Source organism: Torulaspora delbrueckii, chromosome 6, assembly GCF_000243375.1.
Source record: "Torulaspora delbrueckii CBS 1146 chromosome 6, complete genome".
Lineage (NCBI taxonomy): Eukaryota > Fungi > Ascomycota > Saccharomycetes > Saccharomycetales > Saccharomycetaceae > Torulaspora > Torulaspora delbrueckii.
Genome location: NC_016506.1, coordinates 268,403 through 285,045, shown reverse-complemented (window position 1 = coordinate 285,045; position 16,643 = coordinate 268,403). Strand labels below are relative to the sequence as shown.

Here is a 16,643-nt window from a genome sequence, read left to right as displayed (position 1 = left end):
TTTCAACTGTTTGTAAGCACTGGTTTTGTTTCATTAAGAATATATAAGTCAGTTTATGTTCAATAGCTTCTAAAGTATAGCTCTCATGATTTGAGATGACAATACATCAACAAAAATAAAACGTATATACACAATTGCCTGGATTTACTGTGTCGAGACAAAACCAAAAAAAAAAAAAATTTAACGGAAGGAGATCAGCAGCTGTATTAAAATTTACCAAAGCAGGTGATCCCTTCATCCAAAATACCCAAATTAAACCATTCATGTTCCAATGCTTGTCTTGCCGTGATTCTTTTTGTAGGATCAAATTCAAACATCTTACGACAAAGATCGACAAACCAATACCAAAATAAAAACGTCTCCTTATTCAAATCACCTGAAACAACCCCATCATGCCTTCTTTCGCTCAAAAGTTTTGACTTTATCAAACTCCAATTTTTCTCTGGAGTTAGATTCCAATTTATGCTAAACCAATCACCGTAATCGGCCCTTATCTTCTTAGAGATATGAATGTCCAATCTGTCACATGAGCCCATAACCCGCTTTATCGATTTTTCCTTTGTGATATAGTCACCTCTCTTGTTTTTCTCGGGCCATTGTAACGTTAGCGAATTGGTATCAAAATGCTTAATCACTGTGGCGTTCAAATCTGAAGGAGAATTCCCTAATTTGTGAGCCGATTTGTAAAGCATCTTCTCTACAATATGTGGTGGAAATGGCTCGCCGTTGATACGTTGCATCATTGCCATATGCTCTAGATTTTCATGTATTGGATATAGCGATTCACCAGTGACCAACTCAACTAAAACACATGCAATAGACCAAATATCACACGGGAAGGACCATCCCAAGCCCAGGACAATCTCAGGTGCTCTATAGTGGCGAGTGGATATTACCGGTGGATGGTATTCGTTGTGAAAGACAGCGCTACCGAAATCAATTATCTTAATCTCAGGATTAGTCAAAAATTTCCTCTTACCGCCACTAGCCTCCTTTCGCCTTGCACTCATTGATCTGACAACTGACAATGGGAGGCTCTTCTCCATAGAGCTTTCATCGCACAAAAGAACGTTTTCCGGCTTCAGATCTGTGTGAATGATACCCAAATCGTGAAGGAAGCAAACTGACCGAATCAACTGCTTGGCCATAGCCTGCACATGCGACCCCGGAAACCTTGCCACACCGTTGCTGCACATGAAATCATACACAGATCTTCCCAGCAAATCTGTGACGATACAAATGTGGTTCTTATAGTCGAAACATTCTTGCAAAATCAAACATTGGTACTGGCCGTGAGGATCATTCTCATAAATTGCCTGTAAAACCCTAAGCTCCGTCTTTGCAGCTTCTCTATACCTGTCGATAGCTCTGATAACCTTCACCGCCACATACCTCGGTTGCGCCGAACCAGTCGAGTTCCAAGTGTGGAAAGTGTTAGTATCTATACCTCCACCAGTACCGCTGGCGATATCTCTACATTTCAAAACTTTGCCGAAAGTTCCTTGACCCAGTAATTGTTTTACAACAAATCGGCTGCCTCCAAAGACATCTCCTTCCTGATAAACGTAGTGGCCATCTTTATCAGTTTTAAAATTTTCCCTTTTTTTCGTCTTCGCCTTCTTACCGACCAATTTGGCAGCAAGCCTTGGTGCAGAAAGCCTTCGTAAGGATCTCTTTTGTCTATTGACGTTTTCAGTATGGTTGAATTCCGTACCCATGGCCGAATCCGAGTCCGAGGATGCAGAACCAGCTGAACATTCAGCAGTTGGTGAAACGGAAGAATCATAGAATGGATCGTTATTCGATGGCGAGGGACTGCGAATTACTCGCAAATTGACGTTCCTGTTACCATCCAACGTCATTGAAGTAGAACCCGTCAGATGCAAAAGCTCATCATTCTTTTGCACCCGAGGGGTCTCTTGCATAGCCTGATATAATAACTTGGCATGGGGAAGTTGCGGCAAGGAAATAGTTCTTTGCTTCTTGAATTTCTTACTGGTAGTAGAGGTATAGTTGCCTGCTCCAGAGATAGTTGGCGAAGTAAAATGAACAGGCTGTTCCTTGATAAAGATCAAATCATCATCCTCCACGTTCTCGTCGTCATCTTCCTCGCCAATAGCATCGACCTTGGTATGATCCAAGTCCACAATGGCGTTCTCATTATCAATGAAAGGCGGTTCATTATGAACCGTTGCGTGATTATCACCATCAGCAAAATTCAGTCCCTCCTTCAAATTGTGTTGCAAAAAAGAGCTCTGTCTCGCCAGCATACCTTCCAGCAACGAATCAGCCCCAGTATCGTTGACTCCATCCATATTAGAATTGTTAGTCCTTGTACGTTTCCTCCTGGTCTGAGTACTCACCGACATTGGCAGCTCCTATTAGTACCTTACTATGTGCTATGAATACTATAGCCACCTAAGAGTACAATGAAACACTCCGTTATGAACACTTTAAAAGCACCGACACTCGTGTATATATAAAGTTGATCAACTGCACAAAGCAACCGTAGAGTGTATCTGCCTCTCCAAAAAGTGCACAGTTTTAGACAATCAAATTTACAGTACACTTTCAAGACGTCAATAACAATACTTTAGCAGCTAAATGACCAGGAATGCATTACCAATTCCAGCCCATTCCAGCTTGCCTGTCTCTGTTTGTCTGTCTCTCTCAGCCTGTTTTCCGACTCTCCACTCCCCTCCTACCACTCTCCGTTCAGTGCTTCACTCGTAATCAGACCAAACACGCATCGCCACACCGGCCCACGAGGAGGGGAATTTGTTCCCGAAGGTGCACATCTCTTCCCACGCAAGGACAAATGGCCAGCCCATGGACGCCCCGAAGAAAGAGAGGTTCTCGCTCAGCCAAAGATAAGCTGCCCGTGCGGACAAGAGGACTTGCACTTATCTGCGCGACGTCTGACTTCTATCTTATCTCCGCGTTACAGACGAAAGTGAGGGTAACGTATCTTCTCACGTGACATGATTTGAGAAGGGGAGATCCCGATGACGGCGGCTAGTTTTTAGGATCGTCTTCTGGTAATCCCAGGTTCTTCCACTCATCCTTATCCATGAGCTGATGGTCCATTCGACATTTCAGGTACTCCTTAGCGAGCAATCTGCAGTTGGGCGCGTTTTCTCCCTTCACTAGCTTGATGCACTTGATATACTCTTGCATTTGTTTTGTGCAATCTCCATCGTGATCGAGCGGGAAGGATCCACGTTCAGGTGGAGTTGGAGAAAGTGCTCTCAATGCGTTTCCGGGGTTTCCTGACATATTTTTATTCTTGTCTTTTTTGTTGTTTATAGTTGTAGTTGTCATGAAGAAAGGGCGATGAGAACTTTTCACTGTGTATATAGAATGAAAATTTAGGTGAGATCGCCGTGCACGACCGCTGTCGATGATATCTATATAGTGAGTGAAGCAGCCTATATGACTATGGCCTCAATCTCTTTGGATCTCTTGGGAAGAGCGAGGCTCTTCTGATGTTTTTCAAGTCTAGGAAGAACATGACGACTCTTTCCAAACCGATACCACCACCTGCATGAGGAGCGCAACCGTAAGTAAAGGCATCACAGTAGTCCTTTAGACCTGGATCCTCTGGAGACAAGCCGTGCTCCTTCATTCTCTCTTGTAGTAGCTCGTGATCGTGGATACGCTGGGCACCCGATAGGATCTCCTCACCTCTCATGAAGAAATCGTAAGAGTTGGAGTAACGAGGATCCTCTGGGTCGGGCATGGTGTAGAATGGACGGATAGCCAATGGGAATTTGTCGAGGATGTAGAAATCAGTATCGTACTTCTCCTTGACCAACTTACCCAATAGCTTTTCGTTCTCGGTACTCAAGTCTTCAAAATCATCGATTTCTTTACCGGCTTCTCTCAACATGGAAATACCTTCTTTGTAGTGGATACGAATCATCTTGCCGTCCTTGGGTAGTTTAAAATCTTCGACTGGGTATTGTCTGCGGACCAACTCAATCTCCTTGGAGTATCTGGCCTTTAGCTCAGTGAAGATAAACATGAACAGGTCACTCAATTGGTCTAACACTTCGTGGTAATGTTCTTCGAAAGTCATCTCCAAGTCAAGACCGGTGAATTCGGTCATATGACGGTGAGTGTTGGAGTTTTCAGCTCTGAAGACTGGACCAATTTCATAGACTCTTTCGAAATCGGCAACCATTAGTTGTTGCTTGTTAAACTGAGGAGATTGTGCCAAGTACGCTTTACCCTTGAAATAGGAGACTTCAAAGACACTGGCACCACCTTCACTTGGTGCACCTAGCAATTTAGGAGTGTGTGCTTCTGTGAAGTTCCTCTTACTCAAAAACTCTCTGAACAAGGAACAGACACCTGACTGGATCTTGAAAATAGCCTGGTTTGTCACAGTTCTTAGATCAATGACTCTGGCATCTAGTCTTGTGTCCAAATTGACCACTGGTAAGCCGGCCGCCTCGGCCTCGGCTTCAGAACGAGATGCGTCTTCCAATAGGATGGGCAAAGCCTCTGGAGTTTCCGAAATGGTATGGATTTTAGTGATGTGAATTTCCAAGTTTTGCACCGTTGCAGATTTGATTGGTTCTTCAACTTTTCTAACAATACCACGAACGAGCACGATGGATTCCAAGTTCAATGAACCTGCCCATTTAACCATTTGCTTAGAAACGGTGCCCTCTTTGTTGACTTTCAACAAAGCTTGGATCAAATCGCTTTGTTGTCTCAAAGTCAAGAAAGCCAAAGTAGCACCTTGCTGTCTCTTGTTATGCACACGAGCTCTAAACAAGACTTCTCTGCCGTCATCTTTACTCTCGTTCAAATCATGAAACTTGATTCTTGGCTCACCGGTCCTCGTAGTAGACTGGATTAATGGGAGTTTACCGTAGTTTTCCTTGGCAGTATCATTGAGAGCTGCTTGTCTTTCACGTTCCTCCTTCTCCGCTTGCAATTGACGAGCTTTTTCCTCCTTCTGCCTCTGTTTCTCCTGCTCTTTTTGCAGTTTTTTCATAGCCTTTTTGGACAATGGTTGCCCATCTTCACCCAAGATCACTGGAGCTTGGCTCTTATCTTCTTCAGACATCTTCAATTGGTCTTTTTATCTCAATTGCAATGTCTTTAAAAGACCTTTCCTAGTGACTAATTTTTCAGTAGACTTAGATGTCTGGCTAACTTGGCTGTTTAAAAAATTCAATATGTGTGACCCGACTTCAATTTCTGCCGTCTTTGTGGTTATTGTGTTTGTTTACATTCTAAATGATTTGAAAGGTGGCGAAACAGAACAAGCAACAACGGCGGTTACTTTAAAGAGGACCATGAAATACAATCAGGCCGCTGTTTTGACTTTCCAATCTGTATGACCGACTTCTCTGATTCTGGTTTCCCGTTGTACGAAAAACTTGTGAATAAAAAGGGCATTCAGAAGGCCGACGATAATGATGCCGATGTTCGTATCGTTCTTTTGACCCAATTCAAAGGCCATGTGAAGAAAGAGCTGTTACACGTTCCGTCCATTCCCAGTTATTTTGAGAGTTTGTACTATATTCTGGACTATTCGGCATCATCGAGCGTTAAACTGCTTATTTTGACACATTCGTCGTTGTGTTACCTTGTCAAGCGGGTGGCCATGCAATTACCAACCTATTTCAAGGACTCAGAGGTAACTAATGAACTATTACTTCACCTTTTTTTCCTTCGAGGAGACAATGATGACTATTTGCAGAATAAAAACCTTTGGGCTAGCGCCTGCAGGGCACTGGAAGCTATCTACCTTGTACAACCACTGCTTTTGCAGAAATGTCTCCAAAGGTTACTATATGGCCTTGAATCCAAGAGAAAGATTTTGTTAGTAGTGGATGAGTTTTTACAAATTAATAAGAGGAATAATGCAAGCACAGATAACGATAATCTTATGACAGAATTGTTCAATTCTAAGTTTCTTCAGGAATTGTCGTCCACTGCAAAAAATGAACAAAACAATCAGTTGACCTTAGATGTTCTGCGAAGAAACTTTAATCATGACGATCAATTAAAAATTTTCTCGCAACAGATCAATGAAGATAGTGGCTCTTTCAGCGTTCCTATATTTGATATCGACTACGAATTGGGTCTTATCGCCGAGGAATACCGTATTCACGAGAATGGTTATGTAAAGCCCGAGGAAGTTTATCATGGCCGCGGATTCGCATCCATGGACGATTTGTATGCGCATCTAGAGAAGTTGTTGATACCGTTTCAGAGTCCAAAAGAAACCGAGAAAAATTGGAAAGAAAGACAATCAAATTTGTTACAGTTACGAGATATGATACATGGCGACGATTTTATTGCAAATAATCAACTATCATTCCTCTCTGTTTGTAAAGATTTACAGATGATCGAATGCATTGGTAAAGCGGTTTTGTCACTCAGAACAACGCTTTCCATGACTGCATGCCAAGTCATCAAAGCTTTCTTGATGAAATTTCAGCAAACATTAGACTTGGCAATTTTAGATCAGATATTTTCTGTCTTAAAAAGTTTACTACTAACTGCCAAAAAGATCTCGTCAAATACAGCTTTTAACTGTCTCATCATAATGTTTATCAATATTGGATTCCATAATAAGCTCTTTCAATATTGTTTGATGCTAGTTAATGAAAAGTCTGTCACACCAAGAAACTGCTCGGCGATTTTACTCAGGATCATATTAATCAAATACACAGATTCGAAAAAATTAGATCCCCTGACAGTTTATATTGAAGAGTGGCTAAAGAAAGGCATCACGGATGCACAAACAAGTGTAAGAGAATCCATGCGACTTACCTTCTGGTACTATTATAAATGCTATCCACTGAATGCCAAGAATTTTCTCAACACTCAACTCTCTTTACAATTAAGAAAAGCCGTTGAATTATCGATACCCCATCACATAAGAATAAATTACAATCCAGTTCATATGGCTCCTTCATCATCTTCGTCATCAGAGTCTTTGAATAAGTCCAGTCATCACTTCAAGAAATTTCCAAGCTACGCAAAACCAACTCAATCATCCAATGCTTTTCTGCAAAGAATGGCAAACCATAGATCAGCAAGTGAATATTTGCCGAGTGATGTGGATCACAGCACTAATGTTAGGAGAAAGATAAGTGCACCTCCATCGTCATCTGGAAGGCGAACCATCAATGCAACCACTGAGAAACAAGCAAGCAATGTTAGTAACGATTTGGGGAACTCTATTCAGATTGAGCTCACCGATGATATTTCAAATTCTCACTCTAATAGCCTAATAACAAAATATCTTGGGAAAGATCAGCAGGTCGACGATTTCGAATTAATTTATCGAGATCTAAATTCACACTCTCTGATGACAATAAAAGATGGTCTCCAACTTTTGCAGAAGAAACTTCTGACAACAAAGTCAAGTGGCAATGATGAGGCGATTGATGTCAGTAAGATTGTCCCCGCATTGAAAACAATAATGGTCAAGGCCCCCTCGGATCTCAAGCCTTTTTTAGCGATTCCCTATTTTTGCCGATCAATACCCGTCGATTATCTGCTAGAAATTCATGCGATCAATGGTGTCGACCTTAACGATCATATTTTACAAAGCACATCTGAAACTGTTTTCTTGGAGACTGTCACAGATCTGATAACAAGGCTCCGTTCTAACGCATTTGAAAATGATGATTACGAAGATCTGCCCGAGTTGTCACTATACTACATGAAATATAGACAGTCCATTTTCAATTTCTGTTTTCGAGTTCTTTCGGTGGTACTGCAAAGAGCTGAGAATTCAATTCAACCGGATACAGTTATTCGTTGCGTCATCTCCATGACGGGAGTATGGGGTCTTGAATTTGAAGAAGAGCCTTATTTTGATGCTCTGGGTCAATTACACTTTCATAACGAGGACGCTTTCAAGGAAGCGCTTGGGAGCATTGAATCAGTTTCAACCAAGTTGAAAATTTGCGAAGGATTGACGGCTCGAAATGGAGGAACGATGTTCAACAGTGACGAGCTCATTGGCAGAAGACATATTTCATCCGGTGCTGCTCATGGCAACGACCGAAATGAAGATGTCTATAATGAGGACAACGATGCGGTCGAAGATCGGAAATTTTTAGAGATGACAATGGTCAACCCTTTCAATCAGAACAGGAGTGCTAGCGGTGGCAGTGTTGTGCATCACGAACCTAATTCGGAGATAGAGGAAAAGAAGGAGCATTTCCAAGAGCCTAGAATTTCAGAGATGACGAAAGTCGTTAGTGTTTACGAACTACCTCAACAGCTCAGCGAACCTGATCAAGATGGAGACGTAAAGATGGCTGAGCAACCCGACGTCAATCTAAGCGAAATTTTTGGAAATTCAATTGATCAGGAGAACGGAAGGGTGAAATTTTGCAGTGAACCGCCAAAACTGATAAATCCAAGTACTGGTTCATCATCCGCCGGTGCGTCCGCACTAATAACAGACTCTCCTCGCAATGAAATCAACCTTAACAAAGAGGCATCCATAGAAAGAAACAAGTCACCCGTAACCCCACTGGCTGAACATGAAGCTAAGATATTAAGTCATGGAATCAACAGCATTGATATCAGTGTGAAAAGAAACAAAGATCAACTTCTTCCTAGCGTTTCATCTGAGATTTTGAATAACGCAATACATAATGATACCAGCAATGAGGACCATATGAGCGAATCAGAGTTTCTACAGCTGCTATCGCCCGAAACTTTGACCTACTACGAAATTTCACAGCTCTGGGAGATGCATGTGGCCGAAGATGCTGGAGACCATTTCAAAGAGATGATGAAAGCTATAGGCAGAATAAAGAATCGTTCCTTCACAATCAAACATTTGAATGATCTGATAGTTCCACTTCTGGCGGCTTCACACCATAACGCTCTGCGAAAATGGTTAGAGAATGAGGATGGTTATGACGAACTACTAACCTTGAGTAAACTTCTGCTCAATTCTGCAGATGAGACCACTCTAATACCAATTAACATGGCATGCAAATGTATTGTTCTAACTGAATGCCTAGTCCTGATGAATAGCCAATTGTCCAATGTTCCTTCACTCGCATCTGCTGCTTTTCATGATATTTGGGATTTTGTTGTCGACATGGTCGGCAAACTATCTGATTACTCGAATGAACTATATGTTCTTTTACAAGAGTTGAGAGACTTATTGAACGAAGCTCAATTATTCTCTTCCAAAGATATTACAAGCATTGTGAGTCTCCTAGCGACACAAACCCAAGAAAACGGTACCAGAATCAAAGAAACTTTTCTCATAGAAACCCTTTCTCTTATCATATCCAGAAATGCTGAACACATCAAAGAGCATCAGTACTCAGAAATTGTTCAGATGATGCAATTTTTCTTCGAGAGTGACTTTAGCGAATGGCGTTCCGCTAGTGCTGGAGTACTGGCGAATGTTCTAAAACAATTCAAATCTACTTATTCATCGGACGACGCTATACGGAGGCTTTTCGGGTTCCTGTCCCACCAGCAATTCCAGCTGATCACCCGTATTGTTTCAAGTTCAAATTGAAGGACTCATATACTTTTTTTTTTTTGGTTTTCTTCATCAAACGCGTCAGAGGAAGATGAGGGTTTCGCGTTAAGTAATTTATCAAAGTTATGTTCTTTATAGATCTAACAAATCCTCAGAAACTCTGGCTAAGCCATTTGATCATCAGGTTTCATCGATTATGAACACACGGTCCGATGTTGTTGCTCAATTCGGGCGTGAAGCGGGAGATCCCGAAACCTTCTCTGCCCTGCAAAATTTGATGGATCTCCATGCTTTAACCATCGAAGACCTTCACATAAAATGGGAACAGTTCTCATACCAAAAGCGTGAAAAAAGCACAGATCTCAGTTCAGAAAACTTGGAACAATTCAAGCAGTATCTTCAGCAGCAGGTGGAAAAGAAAGCGGCTCAGGCATCCGCAGCTATTTCGAACCCTTCGTCAGTCAGTAAGAAACCAAAACCTCTTAAACCATTGCAGTCAAGTCCGTCACTATTCGGTTTTAACATTCCGAGGGGCTCTTCATTGAAAAAGCGTAAGTTGAATGCGGGATCCAACTATCAAGATACAGAGGCTGGTTCAAAACTTGAATTTTCACAAGGACCCTCTGAGGATAATATCAATAAGGAAAATGAGTTATCTCATGGAAACGCAGATACTTCGATGAGTACACCACCAAATTTGCGAAGTATGGGATCACCGGCTGTTAATAGTACCTTCAAGTCAGGAGAGATAAAGACATCCTTGAATCCAGAAGAAATGGAGGTTGCTTGTGGTTTGCAGGAAGATAGTGAGAAGAGAGTCAATATCACGCCGTTTTATGATCCTGAAAAGTACAAATTCAGGACGATGAGGCAAAACTTATCTGATGCCGCCGATGTCCTCGACATGCAAATAGAGATTATAGCCGAAATTGTTCAAAATCATTACAAGCTAAGCGCAAGTGAATTTGGGGATCCTACTATACAGGCACAAAGTGAAATTCATGCGGTAGGAAGGATCGTCCCTGAATCGCCCTCGGATGAATCTGTTAATACAGAATCCCTAGCGCTAGAAACATCCAGAATGGCAGGGATTGGGAGAAGAGTAAGATTGAATTTGACCGATGTCAATGAAGTCTCATTGTTTTTGGGACAAATAGTCGCCGTCAAAGGGAAAAACGCCGATGGTGACTCTTTCAAGGCTACCGAATTCCTACCACTTCCTTATCCGGAATCGCCAGTTTCCACAGCAGATGAGATTCAAACACATCAAAAAGCACTCAACGGCGATCCTCTAAAAGTTACAGTAATCACCGGGCCTTTCACGTCTAATGACTCCTTTGATTTTAGTCATCTAACAAATTTCGTGGAAAGACTGAATACTGAAATTAAACCTCATGCTTTGATAATGTTTGGGCCACTTATTGATGTAACGCATCCAATGATAGCCGCCGGTACACTACCTCATTTCCCACACCTGAAATCTCAACCGCAAACCTTGGATGACCTTTTTCTCAAGGTTATGGCGCCAATACTCAAGAACATACGATCAAATATACAAGTGATATTGATACCGTCTACAAGAGACGCACTCTCAAAGCACGCGGCTTACCCCCAAGACTCGTTAGATAGGAAGGCATTACAGTTGCCAAAAAATTTCAAATGCTTTGCGAATCCAGCTACTTTTCAACTGAATGAAGTGTTCTTTGGATGCTCCAATGTAGACACTTTCAAAGACATTAAAGAAATGCCCAAGGGTGGCAATACATCTATGCGAGACAGGTTCGATAGAGTGTCAGAGCATATATTACAGCAGCGACGTTATTATCCTGTGTTTCCTGGTGGTATCACAAAAAAGCTTCTTCCAAATACTGAGGGTGGTAACAAGGTATACGAACACATATCTGGCGCCGACCTCGATGTCCCATATTTAGGGTTGACAGAGTTTGTTGGTAATTTTACTCCCGATATCATCCTCATCCCAAGTGAAATGAACCATTTTGCGAAAGTGGAGCAAAATGTTATAATGATAAATCCTGGAAGATTTGTGAAGCCCTGGGGCCATCAAGGAACCTATGCAGATATCTCAATTTCTGCCCCTGACTTAGATAATGGTAAACTGACAAAGATAGAAGGGCCTGAGCCTGTCTATTTACATAATGTTTGGAAACGGGCTAGGGTGGATATAGCCAACATTTGATGGGCACTATCACGAAAAGTACCCTTTGACCTTAACTCATATAATGACATACAACTAGTGATTTTAATGTGTTTACAAGTTAGCTCAAGAACGACAAAGAGCGACATTCCAATACTAATCGCTATATATTAACTGGGAGGCATTCATCATAATTTCTTCTTCAATTTATGCAGTAGCCCTTTTTTATGCTTGGGTTTGTGCTCTGTATGTTTGCTTGCAGAGTCCTTTGGAATGCTATCGATTGATGCCCTTTTAGTTCCTAATGTACTTTTTCTGGCGCCAGCACTCGATCGAGAGTCAGTTGAAGGAGCAGCTTTTGACTTAACACTATTGGCGCGTTCAAAAGAGGATCTTCCATGAGATGCACCTGAAGTTTCGGTAGTGTTCGTAGACTTGACCAATGTAGGGTTGTCGCGACCAAATTGTTGAACCGCATTGACTTTAGAAGATGTACGAGAATGACTAGACTGGTCAGCCTTAGCTGCAGCTGCCGCAGCTGCCGCAGCTAGTGAGGAGTCTGGGTCTGGTTTACTTGGCGAATATCTCGCATCTTCCTCATGTACTGGTTGAACTTGTGGTAGGGAGGTTATGGTTTTGGCAGGGTCGAGAGAACGTGGTTCACTTGCGAACGCCTGCTGGTCTTCCGCCGGTTTAGCATCTCTATGTTTTTCTGGAGTCACTTCGCTAACATGTGTATTTTCTTTTGGAACGGGGATGTTATTTTCTTTCAGTGGTTCTTGCTGTAGTTCTTGCTTTGGTTGTTTTATTGGTTCATTCTTTGCTTCTTCTGGCAAGGCCCGCTCCTTGGAAAGTGACGATTTGCTTGTTTCTGCAGAGCTGAGAGATCTAACTGGGTTACCATCCTTGTCGTATCTTAAGTAGTAATTTTTGGAAGTTGGGATAGTTTCAGGTAATGTAGCACCAGCTGCACCGGAGAATCCATTAGGCAAGTTTTTACCTTTTACTTGATCGAGTGAATTTTGAGCCGTGTCCTGTGTAGAAGTCGTCTCTGGGCTAACTTCCTTTCCGTTAACATTTTGCTCCGCTCTTTGTTGAGGCTCATTCTTGTAACCACCGTTGGCCTGATCAGGTACAGCAGTCTTTGGAGCCACATTAGCGACAGCCTGAGGCTTAGGAACAGCGTCAGAACGAGTTCCTACATCTCTTGTTAAAGCTGCATTTACGCTCGAATCTTCATTAGATCTTGGCTGCTCAGCTGTTTTTAATTCTCGATTTGTGGGCACTTTCTTTGCCAGTGGCTCTTCTGGTTTTTGGTTAAAAAAAGTAGCTGTATTTTTCGAGATAGTTGATTTCTCATTCTGTCTTCCCTTGTCGACTGTTCCTGAATTATTCCCATCACCCCTTATTTTACTCATAAAAGAAGTTGTTTCTTTCACCAGGACAGTTAGATCAATTTGTGGCGGCTCTTGCAAATCGGTAGCGGGGACAAAGCCATGAGTTAGCTTTTGTCCAGAAGCAACGAAAAGTTTTCTCAAATACGCATATGACAGTACGGCAGCATGCTCAGAAAGAATTGCAATGATTAAAATAGTAGTCCAAGAGTATGGCATTGGAGATTGCCTATACCATAAATCACGCTTCTCCAACTTTGTTTGAAGCCCGACACCTGGCAAGCCAGAGTATCTGTACATTATCAGCAAGGTGGGACAAGCAGTGGTACCAACCCAAGCAATGAGTTCTAAAATGCGGTTCCAGGGATCAGCAGACACTGCAACCGCGTTAACGTTATTTTCATTCACCTGGATATCTTCAGGGTTGGAGGAAGGCTTGCATTTCTTCAAAGCTCTCCATAGATCGGCTTTGAAGATGAAGAAGTTGAAGATGAGACATACGAGCGGCGCTAGCGGCCAAATGATGGAAAAGATTGTCAAGAACCCAAATTGAATCACAAGTTTCTTGAAATTTTCATCCACGTCAAATTCACCGTAACCATTGATATGGTAAGAGTTGACCTTCTGCCACAGCGGCACTTCACGGGGGAAATACGACTTAACTGTAGAAGTCAAGACCTTATTCAAATCCTCGCCATTCTGATTTTCCTTTTTCTTCAACAGTGGTAAGATTTTATCAGTGGCAATTGGTAACAAATTTTGCATAACAACCGCTATGACTTGAGCTGTCACGATAAAGTAGAAAAATTGATTCCTGTAACGCTTAACGTCAATGATGAAATCTTCGTCGGTAACGTTTGCTTTAAAACCATTAACAGGGATGTGCAACATAAAACTCCACTCTGCGATTATCGCTCTCAATTCTGGAGTAACCTTGTAGCCTAGAGGTAGGTAAAAGAATAAAGTGATGAAAAGAGGCATATAACTTGTGAAAAAAGTCAGCACGAAATTCTTCTCAACTTTAGATCTTGCTGGATCAGGTCCATCCTCCCAGTCAACCAGTTTGTCAACAAAGAACTTGTTGTATATCATTGTCAGGATCGGAATGTAGGAGCAGATGAGCACAGTTGGAATTAATGAGAATATCGACTTGAGTGGACCAGCGTAGAATTGTGTGACGTAAATCTCGATAAAGAAACAGAAAAATTGGAAAGCGACTAATGAAGCGACGAAAACTGCTGCAACTGGTACGAAGCATAATTTCTTCCATAATACGATAGATGGTGGACTCAACTTTCTTTCACTGGTCTCAGTTATACTTTGCACTTTACCGAACTTTGCTCCATAAGCTGCATGAGCTTTGTACACCCATGAGCTTGCAAAAAGCAAGGCCCAAACTATTAGAGTTAGAGTATAAGGTATATTGAATTCCCAAGGCGTTGAAGGGCGAATCAATCCGGTGAACGCACCAACGAAAGATAGCGGCAATAACCAGATAATGTATCTTCTAAAGTATGCAAAATAAAGCGCCTGTCTTGGATTCCTCGTCAAACGTTCAAGCAAAACCAGATCATGATCTGATGGCAACAAAAAAGGTTTGCTTATCAAAGAAGTCGCTGTTTTGTCCAGCCTCTTACGGGTTTCGAAGTCATGAATTGGAGTGATGGATTTGACAAAATTCAATGGCTCACAGATCTTTCTCAAAATTGCATCTCCAGATTCTTCGTTGGTCTCCAAAACAGTCTTACCATTACGTTCAACATTGTTCTGGAAATCGCGCTCCTCAACCCTAGTGAAGGCATATACAGTTGACTTATCGTAGCCTGGTCTTGGCAGTACATGCAACCCCTTTGCAGATAGCTCAGTAATCAATTGAGTTAAATTGTCTACAGAGTATTCGAAAGCAATGACATAGTTTGGATCCAATTGTTCGAAGGATTCAGACATGATAACTAAGGAAACTCAATTTCCAAATGACGCTGACAAAAGAGTTCAATGTCTATTCTAGTCTAAAAGGAACTGAGCCAACACCTTCTTAAAACTTAATTGATACAAAAGACAGCGATTAAGGAAGCAATTGATTTTAGGAAGGACTTTGCTAGCTGATTGCAATAATAGTTTGCCAATGGCTATATCCCTTTATGTTCTACATTATTTTTCACTCAAGGCAGGGTGAGTGTGACTATCGCCTGTAACCATACGAGTAATAAGATAAATTATATACTGTCATTAGCTATTATTCTATAGTCAAATCGTCTGATTTTCCATCTATGATTGCATTGAGTTGCATCAGAGGTCTAACATCTTGTGGCACGCTTACGAATTTTTAGTTAAATTTCTTGATAGTTAAAAAATCCGAAATGGAGCCGTCCTTTTAGTTCTGTGTATTCAATGTGTTTTGAATGCTCGCAAATCTTGATCGTGACCTCGTTACATCAAATTTTATTATACTGACTACATACGGCGATGAAATTAGATGGGCTAAACACTGAATTGATTTTAGTTGATAATCTCAACTGCCTAGTTGGGATGACTCTTTTCTCAAGCATAAGTGGTAAAACTGCTAATTACATAAAGAGCGGTTATCGCTCGGCGAAATCCACAACAGTTTGACGAGATCGACGGGTGCATTCTAGCTATCTTATCATTGATTTGATTTTACTTGCATTAATTAGCAGCACTTTAAAGGAGATCGTGAAAAATAAAAGCCCTCGAACTGCATAAAATAATGTCAGCAGTGGTAACCAAAAGAGCCATCAAAACGATAGGTTTGAACGTGCCAAGCTTTAGTAGGTTATTCAGTAGTAGCTATAGAACCATGGCACAGGATACTCAAGTGTCATATGACGTAGGCAGACAGAAGGAGTTGATTGATCGTTACGAAAAGGCCAGGAAAAACTGTGAAGATTGTGCTGCATCATATTCGAAGAAGAGTAGTGATGTGTTGTTGTTAGCAGTGTCGAAGTTGAAACCTGCGAGTGATATAAAGATTCTTTATGACCATGGAGTAAGGCATTTTGGTGAAAACTATGTCCAAGAGTTGATTGAGAAGTCACAGATTTTGCCAAGTGATATACAGTGGCACTTTATCGGTGGATTACAAACTAATAAATGTAAGGATTTGGCAAAAGTGCCTAATTTGAGCTTTGTAGAGACGATAGATTCTTTGAAGAAAGCCAAAAAGCTCAATGAAGCCCGTCTCAAGTTCAATCCCGATGCAAAGCCTGTGGCCTGTAACATCCAAATCAATACTTCAAGTGAAGAACAGAAGTCAGGTTTGCAAAACGAAGAGGAAATATTCGAAGTCGTACGCTATTTCCTGAATCAGGACACAAAGCACATTACGTTGAACGGGTTGATGACGATCGGCTCCTGGGATACGTCTCATTCTAATGACCCTAATGAGGAGAACGCAGATTTTAAGACATTGGTTTCTTGGAAAAACAAAATCGATGCCCAGTTTGATACAGAGTTAAAGCTTTCCATGGGGATGAGTTCTGACTTTCAACAGGCCATCCACCAGGGGACCTCGGAAGTTAGAATCGGTACTGACATCTTCGGTGCCAGACCCGCTAGAAGTGAGGCCAAAATAGTTTAGTCATAT

General features: G+C 41.6%; 7 protein-coding genes across 7 annotated transcripts; 3 read left to right on the top strand and 4 right to left on the bottom strand.

Annotated features, from left to right (window-relative positions):
• Positions 1 to 206: 206 nt before the first annotated feature.
• On the bottom strand, positions 207 to 2,369 carry KNS1 (serine/threonine protein kinase KNS1; the record flags this gene model as incomplete). Its single annotated transcript, XM_003682129.1, has 1 exon — positions 207 to 2,369. One exon carries the CDS (start codon positions 2,367 to 2,369, stop codon positions 207 to 209), a length of 2,163 nt encoding a protein of 720 aa, XP_003682177.1.
• Positions 2,370 to 3,015: 646 nt separating this feature from the next.
• Positions 3,016 to 3,276, bottom strand: COX19 (Cox19p; the record flags this gene model as incomplete). Its single annotated transcript, XM_003682128.1, has 1 exon — positions 3,016 to 3,276. The coding sequence occupies one exon, from the start codon at positions 3,274 to 3,276 to the stop codon at positions 3,016 to 3,018; it is 261 nt and encodes an 86-aa protein (XP_003682176.1).
• Positions 3,277 to 3,436: 160 nt separating this feature from the next.
• Positions 3,437 to 5,077, bottom strand: DPS1 (aspartate--tRNA ligase DPS1; the record flags this gene model as incomplete). Its single annotated transcript, XM_003682127.1, has 1 exon — positions 3,437 to 5,077. The coding sequence occupies one exon, from the start codon at positions 5,075 to 5,077 to the stop codon at positions 3,437 to 3,439; it is 1,641 nt and encodes a 546-aa protein (XP_003682175.1).
• A 273-nt stretch (positions 5,078 to 5,350) lies between these two features.
• On the top strand, positions 5,351 to 9,526 carry STU1 (Stu1p; the record flags this gene model as incomplete). Its single annotated transcript, XM_003682126.1, has 1 exon — positions 5,351 to 9,526. The coding sequence occupies one exon, from the start codon at positions 5,351 to 5,353 to the stop codon at positions 9,524 to 9,526; it is 4,176 nt and encodes a 1,391-aa protein (XP_003682174.1).
• A 160-nt stretch (positions 9,527 to 9,686) lies between these two features.
• Positions 9,687 to 11,687, top strand: POL12 (DNA-directed DNA polymerase alpha subunit POL12; the record flags this gene model as incomplete). The annotated part of the gene is made up of 1 exon (XM_003682125.1): positions 9,687 to 11,687. One exon carries the CDS (start codon positions 9,687 to 9,689, stop codon positions 11,685 to 11,687), a length of 2,001 nt encoding a protein of 666 aa, XP_003682173.1.
• A 146-nt stretch (positions 11,688 to 11,833) lies between these two features.
• IST2 (Ist2p) lies at positions 11,834 to 14,986 on the bottom strand (the record flags this gene model as incomplete). Its single annotated transcript, XM_003682124.1, has 1 exon — positions 11,834 to 14,986. One exon carries the CDS (start codon positions 14,984 to 14,986, stop codon positions 11,834 to 11,836), a length of 3,153 nt encoding a protein of 1,050 aa, XP_003682172.1.
• Positions 14,987 to 15,857: 871 nt separating this feature from the next.
• On the top strand, positions 15,858 to 16,637 carry TDEL0F01490 (pyridoxal phosphate homeostasis protein; the record flags this gene model as incomplete). Its single annotated transcript, XM_003682123.1, has 1 exon — positions 15,858 to 16,637. The coding sequence occupies one exon, from the start codon at positions 15,858 to 15,860 to the stop codon at positions 16,635 to 16,637; it is 780 nt and encodes a 259-aa protein (XP_003682171.1).
• Positions 16,638 to 16,643: the final 6 nt, after the last annotated feature.